General features: G+C 49.4%; 1 protein-coding gene across 1 annotated transcript; it reads left to right on the top strand.

The window, feature by feature from the left end:
• The first annotated feature begins 5191 nt into the window (after nt 1-5191).
• akna (AT-hook transcription factor) lies at nt 5192-16325 on the top strand. Its single transcript, XM_068753103.1, has 19 exons — nt 5192-5385; nt 6313-6876; nt 6980-7283; nt 7680-7754; nt 8370-8538; nt 8682-8770; nt 8876-8935; nt 9011-9129; nt 9231-9351; nt 9547-9704; nt 9877-10051; nt 10267-10346; nt 10467-10693; nt 10803-10956; nt 12656-12799; nt 12915-13018; nt 13264-13374; nt 15865-15949; nt 16088-16325. Exons 1-19 carry the CDS (start codon nt 5192-5194, stop codon nt 16323-16325), a joined length of 3171 nt encoding a protein of 1056 aa, XP_068609204.1.
• The last annotated feature ends 1106 nt before the right edge of the window (nt 16326-17431 follow it).

The raw sequence follows: 17431 nt of genomic DNA, 5'->3' as shown, positions 1-17431 counted from the left end.
ATTAACTCTTTAGTCATTTAACATATTTCTATTTTAGTCTTTATTCAAAAAACAAGGTTCACTTCTGCTATACAGTACTGTTTCTATCTTTATAGTTATAAATTGGCATGTCACTAACTTATTGATGGCTGATAAATGCAACTCGTTTACGTACAAACGCTTTAGAAAATAAGAGATTGAGAAATTGTGAAAATAGATGACAAAAATTAGGAGGTTGTGCCCTCTAGTGGTCTTTTTAAGAAGCGCATCCACCCATTATATTATTTCCCCGACAATAAGTCCCGCCTCTAAATAGATCACTAACCAATCACCACTTAGTTTTTGAGGTAGCGCACTATTCCCAAAGTTTATTCTGTCAGGTAATGCCACCATTAAATCTCCACAAATTAAAAAGATGATGCTTAATTTGAGGGTAGAAATTATCCGTGTTATATACATAAAATCTGTCACACACAAAAAAACACGTTTATAAGAACATTTATGTTATAAGAAAATTAGAAAAATACCTGAAATGTAAAACTGAGGACCTAAACTTCCAATCCTTCGAAAATCACTTCACAGCGCGGATAATTAGCCTCGTAAATATCATCCTCAGCTTTCTTGGGAGAAATTAAATTATTTGAGAACTAAGGTATTAATCCTATCCCATTTAAAAAGTATTTATCCGAAGTACGTCAGTGTGGACTATTTGTTTTAGTGACAGTAAGGACGCTAAACTTCAGAAAGTTGAACTCTGTTGCTATCTTAAAATAATAGCATTAGCACTGTTGCTCCCCACCTTCGGTCGGGGGGGGGGGGGGGGGGGGGTGCGTCCCTGTGTTGCTGTTTTCATGGCAACCGACCGTCGTCCTCAGTCCTGCTGCTGAATCAACGAGACGTGCATGAGGTAGGTCCTCAGAGACATCCGGCTGACGCGGAAGCTCTTTAGATTCTGTGTTCCTCAGATCCGTGTTGCTGTTTCCTGTTGTTGTTGTTGTTGTTGTTGTTGTTGTGGAGGAAGTCCTTCCTACAGTTTTCTGTTAAACTTCGTGGAGCTTCCAGATATTCCCGGCATCATGTGACCTTTTGAATAAACCCTATCTGGAGTTCGGTGCAGCCATGCAATGTTCTCCCCGTGCCTGTGGGTTCTATCTGGGTTCTCTCCAGGTTCATCCCCAAAAGCATGCAAACTAGAGTGTCTGTAGGTGTGTGTGTGTGCGTGAACTGGCGGCTTGTCCAGGGTGTGCCTCGCCTCTCGCCCGTTGACCGCGTTACATAGTTTAAAATCATCAAATTGATTATTTAAATCAGGAAGTTTCTGTTCAGAGGATTAAGGATGTGCAACGTTTATCGTACCCTTAAATAGTCACAGATGTGTTTGTGTTATAACAGATCAATACGCTCGGGGAGAATTTGATGCAGACTTTTCATTGGCTTGAGAGGCAAAGAATCTTCACACGTTTCCACGTAATATCCGGAACCGAGAACCTGAATATCTCGTTCCAAACGTTCTCGGGCAGGCGTCTCGATCCAGAGGAAAATAGAATAAGGATCGCCTCCTCTAATTAACGCAGGTCGACTTTCAGAACATTCATGTAATATTCATACGTTTAACTTTTAAATTAGGGCCGCAATCAAAACGTAAATCTTCAGTTTAAAGATGTATTGCATATTTAGGAAGTCCCAGTTTCCCAGATTCAGCCGCCGCGAGGAATCGTCTCCACGTCCTTCCAGCAGCGCTTATTCAGTCCCCTCTCCTGTGTGAAGGACGTCCTGCTGTCCCGTCCACTGTCCTGAAAGCGCAGGTCCATGTCTGCTGCTCTGGGGACGCTCGCCTCGCTCCGCTTCTTGCTACACCTGGCTTCACCCCACCTGTATACGGAGGGCGGGGCCTCGGCTCACCTGATTCTCAGCCTGGCGGTTTTGGATGTACGCTGGTGACCAGTGTCTGTCAGGACTTTAAAGCAGCTTACCCCCCCCCCCCCCCCCCCCATCTGTTGTCTGAGATGAGTCTGTGCTTCCATTCGGGCTGAACAGCGAACATGAGCAGCAGGTGAGTCGTTTCTCAAGCAGTCTGATGCTGCCTGGTTCCTGCCTGGTTCCTGCCTGGTTCCTGACTGGTTCCTGCCTGGTTCCTGACTGGTTCCTGAATGGTTCCTGACTGGTTCCTGCCTGGTTCCTGCCTGGTTCCTGCCTGGTTCCTGCCTGGTTCCTGCCTGGTTCCTGAATGGTTCCTGACTGGTTCCTGACTGGTTCCTGCCTGGTTCCTGCCAGGTTCCTGCCTGGTTCCTGATTGGTTCCTGACTGGTTCCTGACTGGTTCCTGCCTGGTTCCTGCCTGGTTCCTGACTGGTTCCTGCCTGGTTCCTGCCTGGTTCCTGCCTGGTTCCTGACTGGTTCCTGCCTGGTTCCTGCCTGGTTCCTGCCTGGTTCCTGAATGGTTCCTGACTGGTTCCTGCCTGGTTCCTGCCTGGTTCCTGAATGGTTCCTGACTGGTTCCTGCCTGGTTCCTGCCTGGTTCCTGCCTGGTTCCTGACTGGTTCCTGCCTGGTTCCTGCCTGGTTCCTGCCTGGTTCCTGACTGGTTCCTGAATGGTTCCTGACTGGTTCCTGACTGGTTCCTGACTGGTTCCTGCCTGGTTCCTGCCTGGTTCCTGCCTGGTTCCTGATTGGTTCCTGACTGGTTCCTGACTGGTTCCTGCCTGGTTCCTGCCTGGTTCCTGCCTGGTTCCTGCCTGGTTCCTGACTGGTTCCTGACTGGTTCCTGCCTGGTTCCTGCCTGGTTCCTGACTGGTTCCTGACTGGTTCCTGAATGGTTCCTGACTGGTTCCTGCCTGGTTCCTGCCTGGTTCCTGCCTGGTTCCTGACTGGTTCCTGCCTGGTTCCTGACTGGTTCCTGCCTGGTTCCTGACTGGTTCCTGAATGGTTCCTGACTGGTTCCTGCCTGGTTCCTGCCTGGTTCCTGCCTGGTTCCTGCCCGGTTCCTGAATGGTTCCTGACTGGTTCCTGCCTGGTTCCTGACTGGTTCCTGCCTGGTTCCTGCCTGGTTCCTGACTGGTTCCTGCCTGGTTCCTGACTGGTTCCTGCCTGGTTCCTGCCTGGTTCCTGCCTGGTTCCTGACTGGTTCCTGCCTGGTTCCTGACTGGTTCCTGCCTGGTTCCTGCCTGGTTCCTGAATGGTTCCTGACTGGTTCCTGCCTGGTTCCTGCCTGGTTCCTGCCTGGTTCCTGCCCGGTTCCTGAATGGTTCCTGACTGGTTCCTGACTGGTTCCTGCCTGGTTCCTGACTGGTTCCTGCCTGGTTCCTGCCTGGTTCCTGACTGGTTCCTGCCTGGTTCCTGCCTGGTTCCTGCCTGGTTCCTGACTGGTTCCTGAATGGTTCCTGACTGGTTCCTGACTGGTTCCTGCCTGGTTCCTGCCTGGTTCCTGCCTGGTTCCTGATTGGTTCCTGCCTGGTTCCTGACTGGTTCCTGACTGGTTCCTGCCTGGTTCCTGCCTGGTTCCTGCCTGGTTCCTGACTGGTTCCTGACTGGTTCCTGCCTGGTTCCTGCCTGGTTCCTGCCTGGTTCCTGACTGGTTCCTGAATGGTTCCTGACTGGTTCCTGCCTGGTTCCTGCCTGGTTCCTGCCTGGTTCCTGACTGGTTCCTGCCTGGTTCCTGACTGGTTCCTGCCTGGTTCCTGACTGGTTCCTGAATGGTTCCTGACTGGTTCCTGCCTGGTTCCTGCCTGGTTCCTGCCTGGTTCCTGCCCGGTTCCTGAATGGTTCCTGACTGGTTCCTGACTGGTTCCTGCCTGGTTCCTGACTGGTTCCTGCCTGGTTCCTGCCTGGTTCCTGACTGGTTCCTGCCTGGTTCCTGACTGGTTCCTGCCTGGTTCCTGCCTGGTTCCTGCCTGGTTCCTGCCCGGTTCCTGAATGGTTCCTGACTGGTTCCTGACTGGTTCCTGCCTGGTTCCTGACTGGTTCCTGCCTGGTTCCTGCCTGGTTCCTGACTGGTTCCTGCCTGGTTCCTGACTGGTTCCTGCCTGGTTCCTGCCTGGTTCCTGAATGGTTCCTGCCTGGTTCCTGCCTGGTTCCTGCCTGGTTCCTGCCCGGTTCCTGAATGGTTCCTGACTGGTTCCTGCCTGGTTCCTGCCTGGTTCCTGACTGGTTCCTGCCTGGTTCCTGCCTGGTTCCTGCCTGGTTCCTGCCTGGTTCCTGACTGGTTCCTGACTGGTTCCTGCCTGGTTCCTGAATGGTTCCTGCCTGGTTCCTGCCTGGTTCCTGCCTGGTTCCTGACTGGTTCCTGACTGGTTCCTGCCTGGTTCCTGCCTGGTTCCTGCCTGGTTCCTGCCTGGTTCCTGCCTGGTTCCTGCCTGGTTCCTGACTGGTTCCTGCCTGGTTCCTGACTGGTTCCTGCCTGGTTCCTGACTGGTTCCTGAATGGTTCCTGACTGGTTCCTGCCTGGTTCCTGCCTGGTTCCTGCCCGGTTCCTGAATGGTTCCTGACTGGTTCCTGAATGGTTCCTGACTGGTTCCTGCCTGGTTCCTGCCTGGTTCCTGCCTGGTTCCTGACTGGTTCCTGACTGGTTCCTGCCTGGTTCCTGACTGGTTCCTGCCTGGTTCCTGCCTGGTTCCTGCCTGGTTCCTGCCTGGTTCCTGCCTGGTTCCTGCCCGGTTCCTGCCTGGTTCCTGCCTGGTTCCTGACTGCGTTGCTGTGAATCAGCCCACATCAGCTTAAAGATCCTTCTTGAGTGTTTTCGTCGGTCCGCTTTAAAGGTGCCGTTTGGTGACTTTACCGTGCCGGCCAGCTCGGAGGCTCGCTGCCGCTTAGAGAGGAAAATGATGAGCGCCGGCATCATTTTCAAGAACTCCACATCCCTCAGGTAGAATCAGGAGCACACAGGTTTCACAAGAAAGTGAAGCAATGCCTGAAACTATTTAAAAACCGCTAAAACTAAAAGGTTCCGGCCAGTTTATCCGTGGTTTCAGTTTTCTTTGTATCACCAGGTGCTCTGATTGTTCACTTTTACACCTTAAGTCCTTTGATTGATTGTCGTGATGCTAAACTGCTGCCACTCTTGTGTTTTACAGCAGTTGCGTGTCTTCCTGGAGCCCGGCGACTCGCCGACGAGCGGCTCGCTGCCATGACTCTGAACTTCGGCCTCACTGCAGCGCCTGATGAAAGACAGAGGCAGACGGTTCCTGTGCCGGGCTGAGACTCGAAGGAGGTGACACAATGGAGACTCCACAGAGAACCACAGCAGGGGTTCTGTTCTGGACCCCGGCCCCGGCCCCGGGCCGCAGGTCACCCGTCAGCTCTGTGGCCTCTGAGGATGAGGATGAGGACGACGACTTCATCAGCCAAATGGACGGGAGCGTCACCGGACTGTCGGAAGGACTGAAGAATGTGGAGTTGGAAGCACGGGGTGATTCCGATGCAGAATGTAATCCAGATTAATCCTAAAGCCAACACCCCAGCTCCTCAAAGCTAGACCGAATGCTCCCTCAAACAAGGCAGCTCCTGGTTTAGTCATGAGAGAGTTCTCAATTCACAAGGAGCCACATTCAGAACCGCAGAATCAAATAGGATGTCTGATGGTAAACGTAAACCTGGACGCTACACGCTGTACGTAGCAGAGAAAGATGAAAGAGCTGCTTGGAAGTTGTTAAAGTGAGATCCGGTTCCCCTCCAGCTCCGCTTGAAACAGACCCAGAATCTGTTATTAATGTCACACATTTGAACGCTTCCACTTCCAAACTAGTTGAGATCTCATGAATTAAAGGTTAGCACAGAAAAGCTCCGCAGTAAAGTCAAACTCCGCACATGCATTCATGCATTCATTCATTCATTCATTCATTCATGCATTCATGCATTCATTCATTCATTCATTCATGCATTCATTCATTCATTCATCCTCTGAACCGCTTTGTCTGTTACTGGGTCAAGCTGGAGCCGATCCCAGCAGTCAACGGGCGAGAGGCGGGGCACACCCTGGACAAGCCGCCAGTTCATCACAGGGCAACACACACACACACACACACACACACACCTACGGACAACTTAGTGTCCCCAATCAGCCTAGGCTGCATGTCTATGGTGGCTGGAGGAACCCGGAGAACCCGGAGAGAACCCACGCAGACACGGGGAGAACATGCAGACTCCTCACAGAAAGGCCACAAGTGGGATTCGAACCTGTGACCTTCTTGCCGTGAGGCTCCACCGCGCTGCCTTCTGCACTTACGTCATTCTGCAGACATTGCAGGCGGTGAACGAGCCGGCGCGCCTGATTTGACCGGTTCTGACCCAGAGTTCTGAGCTGCTGACCAAGCCCGATGTGTCTCCGGTCTCTCATTTCTCCTTTGCTTCTATTTGGCAGGTGGAAACGTAAAAAGCAGCTTAAAAGCTCGGAAACTGGAAGAGGAAGAGGAAGTAAAGCAGAGGAAGGGCGAGCGAGGCGCGGGCTGCCTCCCTGAGAGGGAGCGGTGTTTGGACATAGAGGAAGAGGAGGATGGACTCGAAGCTGGCTCTGTGTCCGAAGGACGGCCTGAGCTAGACGTGGAGCCTTTGGCTGCGTGCAGCCATCGCTGCCCAGCATCCGGCTCTCCCACACGCCTTCTCCTCTCTGCAGGCGAGGGAGCAGCCGCCGCTCCGGGACTTGAAGCTGAAACTTTGCCGGAGTTGAGTTTGGTGGAAAGTCTTTCAGGGTCACACAAGAGCAACGCTAGCCTCCAATCGAGCCCTCGTTGTCCCGTGTTTTCTGAAGAGGTCATAGGGGTCAAGCATCATAAACAGAGGACGACCAGGCTGCACACGCCTGCATCTACACCTTCCTCTTCTTCCCTCAGCGCCGCCCCAAAACCCGACAGAGAGCAGAGGGCCACTGGGGGCAGCAGCGAGGCGGCGCCAGTGGACGAGTCAAGGTGAGTCCCTGTCTCTCTGTTCTTCCATCCATCCTGGATTTCTACCTTGATCTTAGTTCATTCACAACAAAAGCACGAGCTATGAATGTGTTTGTGTTTGCAGAAAGAGACCTCTGAGATACGCCACACCGGACTTCTCCAAGGTGGAGCCCAGGGTTCGTTTCCCCAAAGGTGGCTACGAGCCGCCGCAGAGCAGAGGCCCTTCCAAACGGCACTTCCTGTCTCCGGAGCCCCGCTTAGTGTTCACATCCCCCGCTGACATTGTGAAGGAAGTCCTGCTGAATGTCCGAGACCCCCCCCCCGCCACATCCGACTCTAACAGACCTCGATCCAGTTCCAGCGACCGCGCTGTGCCCCGGGAGTTCCGGCGCCGCCAGTACGCCATCACGCTGCTCGAACAGCTGCAGGTAAACGCCCGAGAGGAATCAGTCCTTGTTTGTTTGCTTGCTTGTTCTTAACCATTTGTGGAACTTAAATCTTAATTCTTTGTCATTGTGCATGCAAACACGGCACACACACACACACACACACACACACACAATGAAATAGCATTTACACCCTACAGTGGTCCCTGTAAACAACCCACACACACACACACACACAATGAAATAGCATTTACACCCTATAGTGGGCCCCCCTGTTTAACCGGTTCCCAACACAAGTCTAATTATTAGTGGTACAAATCTAAACTTAAATATAAGTGTGTTACAAATATATTTACTCTGTTGTCTTTACCTTTGACAGACTTAAACGAGACAGCTCTCCCCCCCCCCCACCCCCCTGTCTCCCCCCTCTGGCTGCAGGAGGACTACAACACGTTGCTGACCAAGTACGCTGATGCAGAGAACACCATTGATCGTTTGCGTCTGGAAGCCAAGGTGATTCATCTAAAAACCGGAGGCTAATGTGTCGCAATGATAAGGAGCGGTGCTGAACCGGGTGCTTGAGGGGTGGACAGCTTTACCTGGGCTCTCAGAAACGCCTCCACAAGGGCAAAAGCGATGGAGATTTAGTTTCCACTACCTTTCTAAACACAGATGACATGTGTTACTTCAAAAAATGCCTGAATGACTCCAGCGGTGACGTGGCGTTGAGTAAAACTTTACAGCTCTACAGCAGAGGCCAAAATAAAATCAACGAGCAGCTATTGAATATTTCTTCAGATATTAGCAAACATAAAGGGGGAAGTTTAAAACATAAAGGTGTGGATCAATAAATATTTTATTTAGACTTTTAAAAATGATCAGTCCATTTCTGTCGGATCTCCTAAATCAACACCTCGGCTCCCCACCTCTCCTTTTCTCCTTTATTGTAATATTGACCCTCCAGCCCCCCCCCCCCCCATCCCTCTGCCACAGAGTGACTTTACATCGAAATGTAATGTTACTTTATCTATCAGTACCAAAGGTAACGTATCATGGGACTTAAATTTGAACACGATGTGTTAGAGATGTATTTGTTCACACTCTTTTGATTTGTGCACCTGTCCCCAGGTGAACCTGTACTCTGATCCTCCGACGCCCGGTCACATGACGCAGCAGAGACTGAACTCTGAGGCCTCACGTTTCATGATGCTGGATTTTCCCCAGGCTCAGAGAGCGGAGAGCAACACACACGGCGCTCATCAGGGTGCGTCCAGCCGGTTCATTCCCTCTTTCATGCGTCACGTGTGATAAAAATCAATGAATGAATGCTCCGATCACATTCCTGGAATACTCATCAAAGTAGAAACGCAATCAGGCCGCCTGGCTTTCACAAATCACGAATGTTTTATCACGTAGCTGTTCTGTCTGTCAAAGGAAGAGAAAGCTCAGCCGCAGCCGCTCCGGATCCTCGGGCGGTTCTACAGCCGGACAGGATCCTCTACGACCAGGCCGACCACTTCCTCCAGCAGGTGAAATGGCGTCTTTTAAATCTACCAGCAGGGACGGAAGACTTACTGCAATGATGAGTGTCGGGAGAGCAGCGAGGTGTAACCGCCTCGGTTTCCTTCACTCAGCTGCAAACCTTTGAGGATCTCCTGCAGAACGAGGCTCTGAGGCCGGTCCAGCAGGTGAAGGTAAGAGCTGATTGTGTTTGTGGACCTTAAAATCGTGTTAATGTCCTCCTCATAAGAACCAACACACGTCTTCAGGGTGTCTCGCAGCTTGCTGAGGAACTTGACTCGTTGGAAAATGGCTACCTGTTAGCGAGGGATGAGCAAAAACTCCGGCAGCAGAGAGAGGCCGGCACGAACCGCTTTGACCCTGAAAGGTGAGGAGGACACCCAAGGTCGTGTTTTGATCATTTCATGTTCTGTACTGGCGCGCGCCCGGCTGGTTCTGTTGTGTTAATCACGTTTGCGTTTGTATCAGGGAGCTGGAGGCGCTGATCTTTCAGTTCGGACTTCATATGGAAGACCTGAAGGAGCAGGCCACATGTGAGGCTCCCCTGTCTGCCCCCTCTGAGGGGGGGGAAACACCGACTCCCCCACAGGTAGCATCAAACAACTGAAATAGCATTTCATTTTATTATTCATTTAAGAATTGTTGCTAACATCGACTCTCCACAGAGTCCGCTGCAGAGAAAAGAGTAGCGAAGCAGAACATCAAAATATAACTTAATATAAAAATAAAAATAAAAGATCTACCTCAGATTCTACATAATCCTTCCAAATTAATCTCCTTGTAGAACTCAACTGTGCCTTCGTTGGCTGATCCAGGAGAGGCAGCAGCAGTAGAGGTGAGCTCAGCCGGGGAAGAAAAGGATGAAATGGAGCGCTCGCTCCACCTGACACCCATGAATGGAGAACACGGAGGCGATGAAGACCTGGCCGCACTAACAGATCAGTGAGTGGGCGTCGCAACAATCAGCAGAAATTCAATTATGCACCGTTTGTCCACCGCATTAAATCTCTACAACAACTTCACACAAAAGCGAGCAAATCTCTAATTCACACACTCGGTATTTCTCTGTTAACAGGAAGTCAGATCATGAGTTCTCGCCTCCGCTTCGCTGTAGAAACCAGCGTCTCCTTGGGTCCGGTCCTGCTTCACGCTTCTCTTCCAGCCAGTCTCTCCCTGGCGATCCTAAAAACAACCGGAGGACGTTCGAGGTGAAACCATCCCAGAGCAGCAGCCTGAGCAGTCTGGGGGAGGCCACACGCCCGCCGGGGAGCGGCCGAGGGCTTTCTCAGGTCTGTTTCTTTACTTATCGGTTCCACGTCGAGAGGCTCAGGAGTGAGTTAGCCTCTCTTTTTACGCCGCTGTAAACCAAACCCTGAATTCAGTTATAATATATTCGTTAGTAAAAGCCTTTCTAAATGTGACGCTGTGATGTCGTCTGGCCCCACAAACATTGCATATAGATTATGCATAGATGAATGATGATCTGTTGTGCTGCGTTGTCCAGGAGGGGATCGTCTCTCCGGAGATGGACAGCGGCTTTGTGGGATCAGAGGGCAGCCGTCTCCACCAGATGGCGTCAGAGAGGTGAAGCCCTCATCACTTCACTGCACCAGCTTTCCCACCGCAGTCATGCGCACACGCACACGTGCACGCTCAATTTCTGGTCTGTCTTTGCATGTTTGTAAATCTCTGTGGTTCTTTCAGTGTTTTGGTGCCCCAGAAGAAGAACCCAGGGAAGCCTCAGGCAGCCCCGGTCTCGTCTTCGTCACGCAGGCACACAGCTGTAAAGGACGACGTGGGTTCCAGCGGGTCAAAGAGAACCAGAGCGATGGAGAGGAGCGGCTCCTCCTCCTGTTCTCAGCACCGGGCCTGGCAGACAGAACGAAGCAGGGCTGGCGGCGGCCTCAGCGAGACGATGAAGAGTAACGGCCGTGAGTCTCCAGCTTCTTTACGACATACACAAGTCAACTTAAAAGAGATGCTACGCAACCACTGCTTTTATTATGGGGTTCTGATCTTGTCTTCTTCTCCTTCCTGCAGCTGAAACATTGTCTGCAGGCGGACAGACTGACGACTGCGCAGAATCTTTAGGCTCCTCCCACAGCTCGAGCGTGAGCTCCTTTCTTGACTCACCCCGTCATCTCCATGGAGATCCTCTCCGAGCACTGCGCTCCAGTCGGGTGGCCTATCGCAAGTAAGTCTGCAGCAGTGGGGAACTATAAATATTCACGTCATGGAACCAACCCCAACGGTTCTGGCGTCATTATTTTACTATTATTATTATTATTATTTGTTTGTGATGTATTTTATTGCAGAGTCAGCTCCTATTGAATGAAGCTGCTTACCAGGTGGAATTATTTCCTTTATGGTATGCTGTTGCATGTCTCTTTCCAAAGTGTGGGTGCATGTGTGTCACTGTCTGCTACATTTTAATGTGGTATAAATGTGTTTTTAGTTTATGGTGTTCCTCAGGGTTTGATTTTAGGTCCTATACTTTTTTTAACCCATGCATGCCGACACTCTGAAACTATGTCAGGAGTCGTGGCATTAACTTCCACAGCTTTACATTATTTCTTAAACGAGTAATTCCACACATGAAAATCGTGGCACTCGCCTTTTACTCAGACCTCAATTTGGGAACAAACAGAAGGACGGTTCTCTCTCTCAAACCAATGCGATGCATGCTTTTATCACCGGTTGCAATGACTTCTCTGACTCTGCTCTCTGGTCTGCCTAAGGCGAATATCAGGCGAATATCAGGCGAATATCTAATATCTAATATCTAAGGCGAATATCAGGCGAATATCTAATATCTAAGGCGAATATCAGGCGAATATCTAATATCTAAGGCGAATATCAGTCGAATATCTAATATCTAATATCTAAGGCGAATATCAGGCGAATATCGAATATCTAATATCTAAGGCGAATATCAGGCGAATATCTAATATCTAATATCTAAGGCGAATATCAGGCGAATATCTAATATCTAATATCTAAGGCGAATATCAGGCGAATATCTAATATCTAATATCTAAGGCGAATATCAGGCGAATATCTAATATCTAATATCTAAGGCGAATATCAGGCGAATATCTAATATCTAATATCTAAGGCGAATATCAGGCGAATATCTAATATCTAATTTCTATGGCGAATATCAGGCGAATATCTAATATCTAATATCTAAGGCGAATATCAGGCGAATGTCTAATATCTAATATCTAAGGCGAATATCACTCGGCTCCCGCCAGGTCAAAACTCTGTTGCTCATGTGTTGACTAAGATCAGGAAAAGAGCAATTTGCAGAATTTGATTTCATGATTCCTGTATTGGTAAATAAAGCTCCTCGTGGTCTTAATCATGTATATTTATTATGTTTTATCCGATTAATATTATAGAGCTCTCTTCTGGTAGGTGTCTTCTTTATTCCTACAGTTAAAAACAAAAACTCGACCTTTTATTATTATCGTCTCCGTCAATGAGTGTTGATATTTAAATGCAAACTCATGACCTTCCTTTTTAGACTTTCGTTTTTAATTCAATCTCATTTATTTGCTTGATAGCGTTACTTTATTTATTTATACATTCTATAATGCATTTCTCGTCCATTTCATTACCAGGATTATTTTATACTCTGTTGTGTTCTTTGAATTGCTTTACTTTTAATATCCTGACATATGTTTAGATCTAAAATGGTTATTTCAGATCAGGGGCAGTGTTCATTTTTTTTATTTTGTGAGCTGTCATGCAAATGAAGTTTGATGTTTGGTGTGTGTTTGGTGAGTGCTCAGTCACGTTAACTGGACTGTTTGACCTTTGACACGCATGTATTTAGTAAACTTGGAACTGGATTGTTTCACATGATTTAGAATTTTTGTGTGTTTTGTAAGCAACGCGATCCAGACGCTGCAGGACGAAGTGACCAAACTGAAGACGAGACTCGAACATTGTCTGGGAAAGGCAACACCTCAGACGTCTGTGAGCTCAGCTCAGAAGAACCATCCGCGCAGCAGAACCTCTGCAGCTCACATCGGGTTGGTTCTTTAATCTACAGCGACACCGAGCAGAGAGAAGCTCCAGCGCAGAGCTAGCTATTTAGCTGTGTTTTAAGATTAGCTTGAGGTCATTCAGTCTTCTGCCATTGCTCAGGTCTGGGCAGAGACTGAGAGACGTCAGCAGAGGAAGAGGAGTTGAGGAGGAACCAATGAGACGAGCCGCTGACGAGAGACCGCCCTCCCCAAAACCTCTCATCTGTAAACTCACCTGAATTTACTCCTGAACCCTAAAATCATCGTTTGAATGTAGAGTTCGTATTTTACGAGGAGCGTGTGTGTGTGTGTGTGTGTGTGTGTGTGTGTGGGGATCATTTCCTTCAGTGATCAATAAAGTGATCATTAACAGACATTCACCATCGAATTGTAAAGCATTACATTTAGGACATTGATCTAAAGATCCGTGTGTGACGTATTACTGATCAAATGTCTGGTTTTATTTTCAGTGCCCAGCCCAGAGACCTTTGTACCCCAGCCTCCGGTGTCCCGATGTCCTCAGACGTCCACCGCGGCGTCAGACACGCACACACACACCGTGCACAGGAGAGCGCACGGCAGTAAGGACATCCGGCGCCGTACTGTGGATCGTTTCATGTTCAGATCGCTCATTACCGAGGCGGGGCTTCTGTAATCACCGTTTGTTTGTTTGACTGTTAGCAACACATCTCAAAATGCTACAGACGGATCTTGGTGAAATGTTCCGGTAATGTTGGGAGTAGGGCTGCACCGATCTGTAAAAAGTCCTGACCTGCCGATTCTGATTTTGGCCGATGCCGATTCCTTAAATAACTGACAGCAACACCTTCAATGTTCCAAAAAGAAACAACAGGTTACCCTGCCGACCTGTTTAGAGCCTCTCGCCAAAAATAAAGTGCACAGCAGTATTTATTTTACAGATAAAAGGAAAAACAAGGTGTGAGGTTGTCAATAAAATAACGACCGACTAGACTAGAGGATAAACTAACAAAACAACCTGAGCCTCCAGTGAGGTGTCCTGAGTTTTCGCTTTTCTTTCTTGTGGTGCAAAAAGACAAAATGGCCAAAGGCAGCAGGTTTGGGACTATTTCAACGTAAAATGGTCAATCTAAAAATAACTCCTAAAAGTCAAACGGTGTACAACAAATAGTGCAGCATGTGTAACGTCTTAATAAGTTTTAATAAGTAATAACAAGAATTAACATGCCACAGGTGATTACTCTCACAGACATGTTGCCGTTTTTTTGACGAACAAAGCATTTCTGCTCTTTCACCAGACAGGTGAAGTCTTTTCTCATCTACATGTCCAGCCAAGCTAATCAAAGCTTTCAACACAACAGGGGGCGGAGCCATCGGCTCGGCAAGTAGGCGGGTCTCACGTCAGAGCGGAAGGAGACAGTGGCTGACTTAGACCTTTGCAGAGTTAGTTCAGATCGGTTTCTTTTGGAGGAATCGGTCGATCCCACAAAACGAAGGAAGTCGATGGATGCATGTTTAGTTAGAACAGATCCTGGATCTGGATCACTTTGAAATGATCTCTAACATTGCAGTCAACGGAGCTTCAAAATGTGCTGCTCGATACCTCGGTTGATTGATGACCGGTGTTTATAGAATTTGACACAGTCATGTAGGGTGGGGGCCTCGAGCTCACCACCGAATCTCATCTGGATCGGAGCCGGATTGTGGATGCTGGCGCGATACAAAAAATTGGGATTTCCCCATTTACTTATAATGGAGGCTTTAAAAAATATGTAATATTTTGTAAAATATGCATTAAATTCAATTCACCAAAAATCACAGTCATAAAGGATGGTAATATGCACTATCATGCAAAATATATTTAATTTTAACATTAAAACTCCATTTATGGATTCAATAATCAGTTTAAAACACACATCAACTCAGATTCACGTTTACTTTTCATGGTTGGTGTATAAAGATATCAAGAACAATCTAGAACCTTCTGGTGCTGATCCAGATCACCATGTGGACGGTGGAGACCCAGTTAGGAGGGGAATGAGCTGCTTGGGGGAGGTCTGTGCTCTCTGAACGCTTTTCTGGTTTCTCTTGTTACCCCTGCAAACACACTGCAGCACTATCCAATCACATCCACCTCGTGTGTGTGTGTGTGTGTGTGTGTGTGTGTGTGTGTGTGTGTGTGTGTGTGCGTGTGTGCGTGTGTGTGCGTGTGTGTGTGTGCGTGTGTGCGTGCGTGTGTGTGTGCGTGCATGTGTGTGTGCGTGTGTGCGTGCGTGCGTGTGTGCGTGTGTGCGTGTGTGCGTGCGTGCGTGTGTGTGGGTGTGTGTGTGCGTGCGTGTGTGTGTGGGTGTGTGTGCGTGCGTGTGTGTGTGTGTGTGTGCGTGCGTGTGTGCGTGTGTGTGTGTGTGTGTGTGTGCGTGTGTGTGTGTGCGTGTGTGTGTGCGTGTGTGCGTGTGTGTGCGTGCGTGCGTGTGTGTGTGTGTGCGTGCGTGTGTGTGTGCGTGCGTGCGTGTGTGCGTGTGTGTGTGCGTGTGCGTGTGTGTGCGTGCGTGCGTGTGTGTGTGTGTGCGTGCGTGCGTGCGTGTGTGTGCGTGTGTGCGTGTGTGTGTGTGCGTGTGTGTGCGTGCGTGCGTGTGTGTGTGTGTGTGTGTGCGTGTGTGTGTGTGTGCGTGCGTGCGTGCGTGTGTGTGTGTGCGTGTGTGTGTGTGCGTGTGTGTGTGGGTGGGTGTGTGTGTGTGTGTGTGTGTGCGTGTGTGTGTGTGTGTGTGTGTGTGCGTGTGTGTGTTGCAGGACAGAATGCTGAGCAGCTCTGTGAGGCAGCAGATGAACCTGACGGTGTGTGTCCTCATCGTTTGTCACGTCCTCGGTGGCGAGCTAAAGGTGAGGAGGCTCCTCCTCTACCATCGATTCTCCGAGAAAAGGTGTGGCTTTCCTTCCGTCCGCCTCTGAAAAGATGAACCTTTTGATTTTTGGGGTCGCGTCTCGACTTTGAACCTCTTTGCCGCTGCGATGCTGCTGGTGTTGTTGTTCGGTACGAGTCCGCTCCATCGGCAGCGGATGAATGTTTAAAGCGTTCATGCTTTCTGATTCAGACTCCCAGCGGAGGAGCAGACGCTTTGCGAGTGGAGCGCCTCCTGTTCTGCTGCGGTGCACGCCAGTGTGTGTGCCTCCACTCTTGTATGTAACGGAGCCGCTGACCACACGCACACACACAGTCACAAAGGAAGACTCTTTCTGCCAACGTTGTTAAAATAGAATCATTTTCTTTTACTTTGTTACGCCTCAGCTGTCATGTCAATTTCTTTTTGCCTGCAGGTTGTACTCATTCCCCCCCTACGTGTCTCCTAGCGACGGCACTGGGGTCAGAGGTCGCGAAGAGACGAGGAGGCGGTCCAGACGTTCTGCGTCCGCTGATAATCGGCGGTTTGCGGACAGCTCTTTGGACAGAGCCATCCGAGCGGCCCGGCACATGAAGCTCACCTCGAGGCGCATGGCTCGCTCGCTGGCTGCGGGGCTGCTCCACCAGGACAGCCGGAAGCAGTCCTGCAGCTGACGGCCTCGGCTCCGAGCAGCCGTTCAGTGGCACGACGAGACCGTCCGCAGGGCAGAGGCTGGATGGAGACAGTCAAACGTCCCTCTCTCCGGTGCAGCTGAACATTCTTGAACTGCTTCTGGTGTTTCGTTGTGACTTTAATTCTCCGGCAGCTAATCATGAGCTTGTTTTTTGTAAAGCGTCTCAAAACTATGTGTCGTAATTAGTTGATCTTTCACTGCACAATAAGTCACAGCTGTAGTTCTATGGCAGTCGTAACTATTGTTTGAAACGATTTATTTATCATCATTTTTCCACACCTAAATCTAATTCCAAATGTCAGTGTTATTTCAGCTGCCATGTGAATGTTTTTCCCTTTGTGATAGGGAAGCGGGCAGAGCGGGTGGCACAGTGGTTAGCGCTGTTGCCTCACAGCAAAAAGGTACTCAGAGTCATTTCAGCGCGGAACACGTACGTTCTCCCCGCGTCTGGGTTCTCCGGCTTCGTCCCACCCCCAGAGACATGCGGATTATTAAAGTACTCTGATTATGCAGCTTGGGCTACGCTAAATGTGTGTGTGTGTGTGTCTGTGTGTGTCTGTGTGTGTGGCCCTTCAATGGCGGCTCGTCCAGGGTGTACCCTCGCCCGGCTCCGGGGAATTCCGCGACCCGGATTTCGGATAAGAATGAACGATGGGGGAGTCTGCTGCACTGTAGGTCGGACGCACCGGCTCGTTGTCCCTCTTGTGATGTGAAAACGGTAGCATGGACCGATTTAAGTTCATTACCTGACGTCACACTTAACTGTGAAGTACAACAAGGAGAGAAGATCTGAGCTGCTGGATGACCTCAAGGCTAATCTGAAGCCTGCACATCTGAGCCAGACTTTAACCAGACGTCCACCCGGCAAAGACGTGACCTTTATTGATGCCTTCCATTGATTTGAAACTCATCATAGAACTATGAATGTATTTAATGATCTTTTTAATTAAAACCTCTAATCCATTTGTACCATTATTTCACTTTACTATTTCTAAAACTGTAGCTCAGTTTCAATATTTTTTGGAGATGTGTTTAGGTGCCTGAGTAAAAAAATATTTTTCTGCTAATAAAAAGTTAGATGACATG

The sequence above is a fragment of the Brachionichthys hirsutus genome, chromosome 19, assembly GCF_040956055.1.
Source record: "Brachionichthys hirsutus isolate HB-005 chromosome 19, CSIRO-AGI_Bhir_v1, whole genome shotgun sequence".
NCBI classification, from domain to species: domain Eukaryota; kingdom Metazoa; phylum Chordata; class Actinopteri; order Lophiiformes; family Brachionichthyidae; genus Brachionichthys; species Brachionichthys hirsutus.
Note: the sequence above shows the minus strand (reverse complement) of the source record. Positions and strands in the feature narration are given on the sequence as shown.

Excerpts from the sequence above, each read along its gene's own strand:
- akna (XM_068753103.1), top strand. The coding sequence starts at position 5,192 with ATGGAGACTCCACAGAGAACCACAGCAGGGGTTCTGTTCTGGACCCCG. Across the intron at positions 8,771-8,875 it reads CCGACCACTTCCTCCAGCAG|CTGCAAACCTTTGAGGATCT; the intron begins GTGAAATGGCGT and ends TCCTTCACTCAG. Across the intron at positions 10,694-10,802 it reads GACGATGAAGAGTAACGGCC|CTGAAACATTGTCTGCAGGC; the intron begins GTGAGTCTCCAG and ends TCCTTCCTGCAG.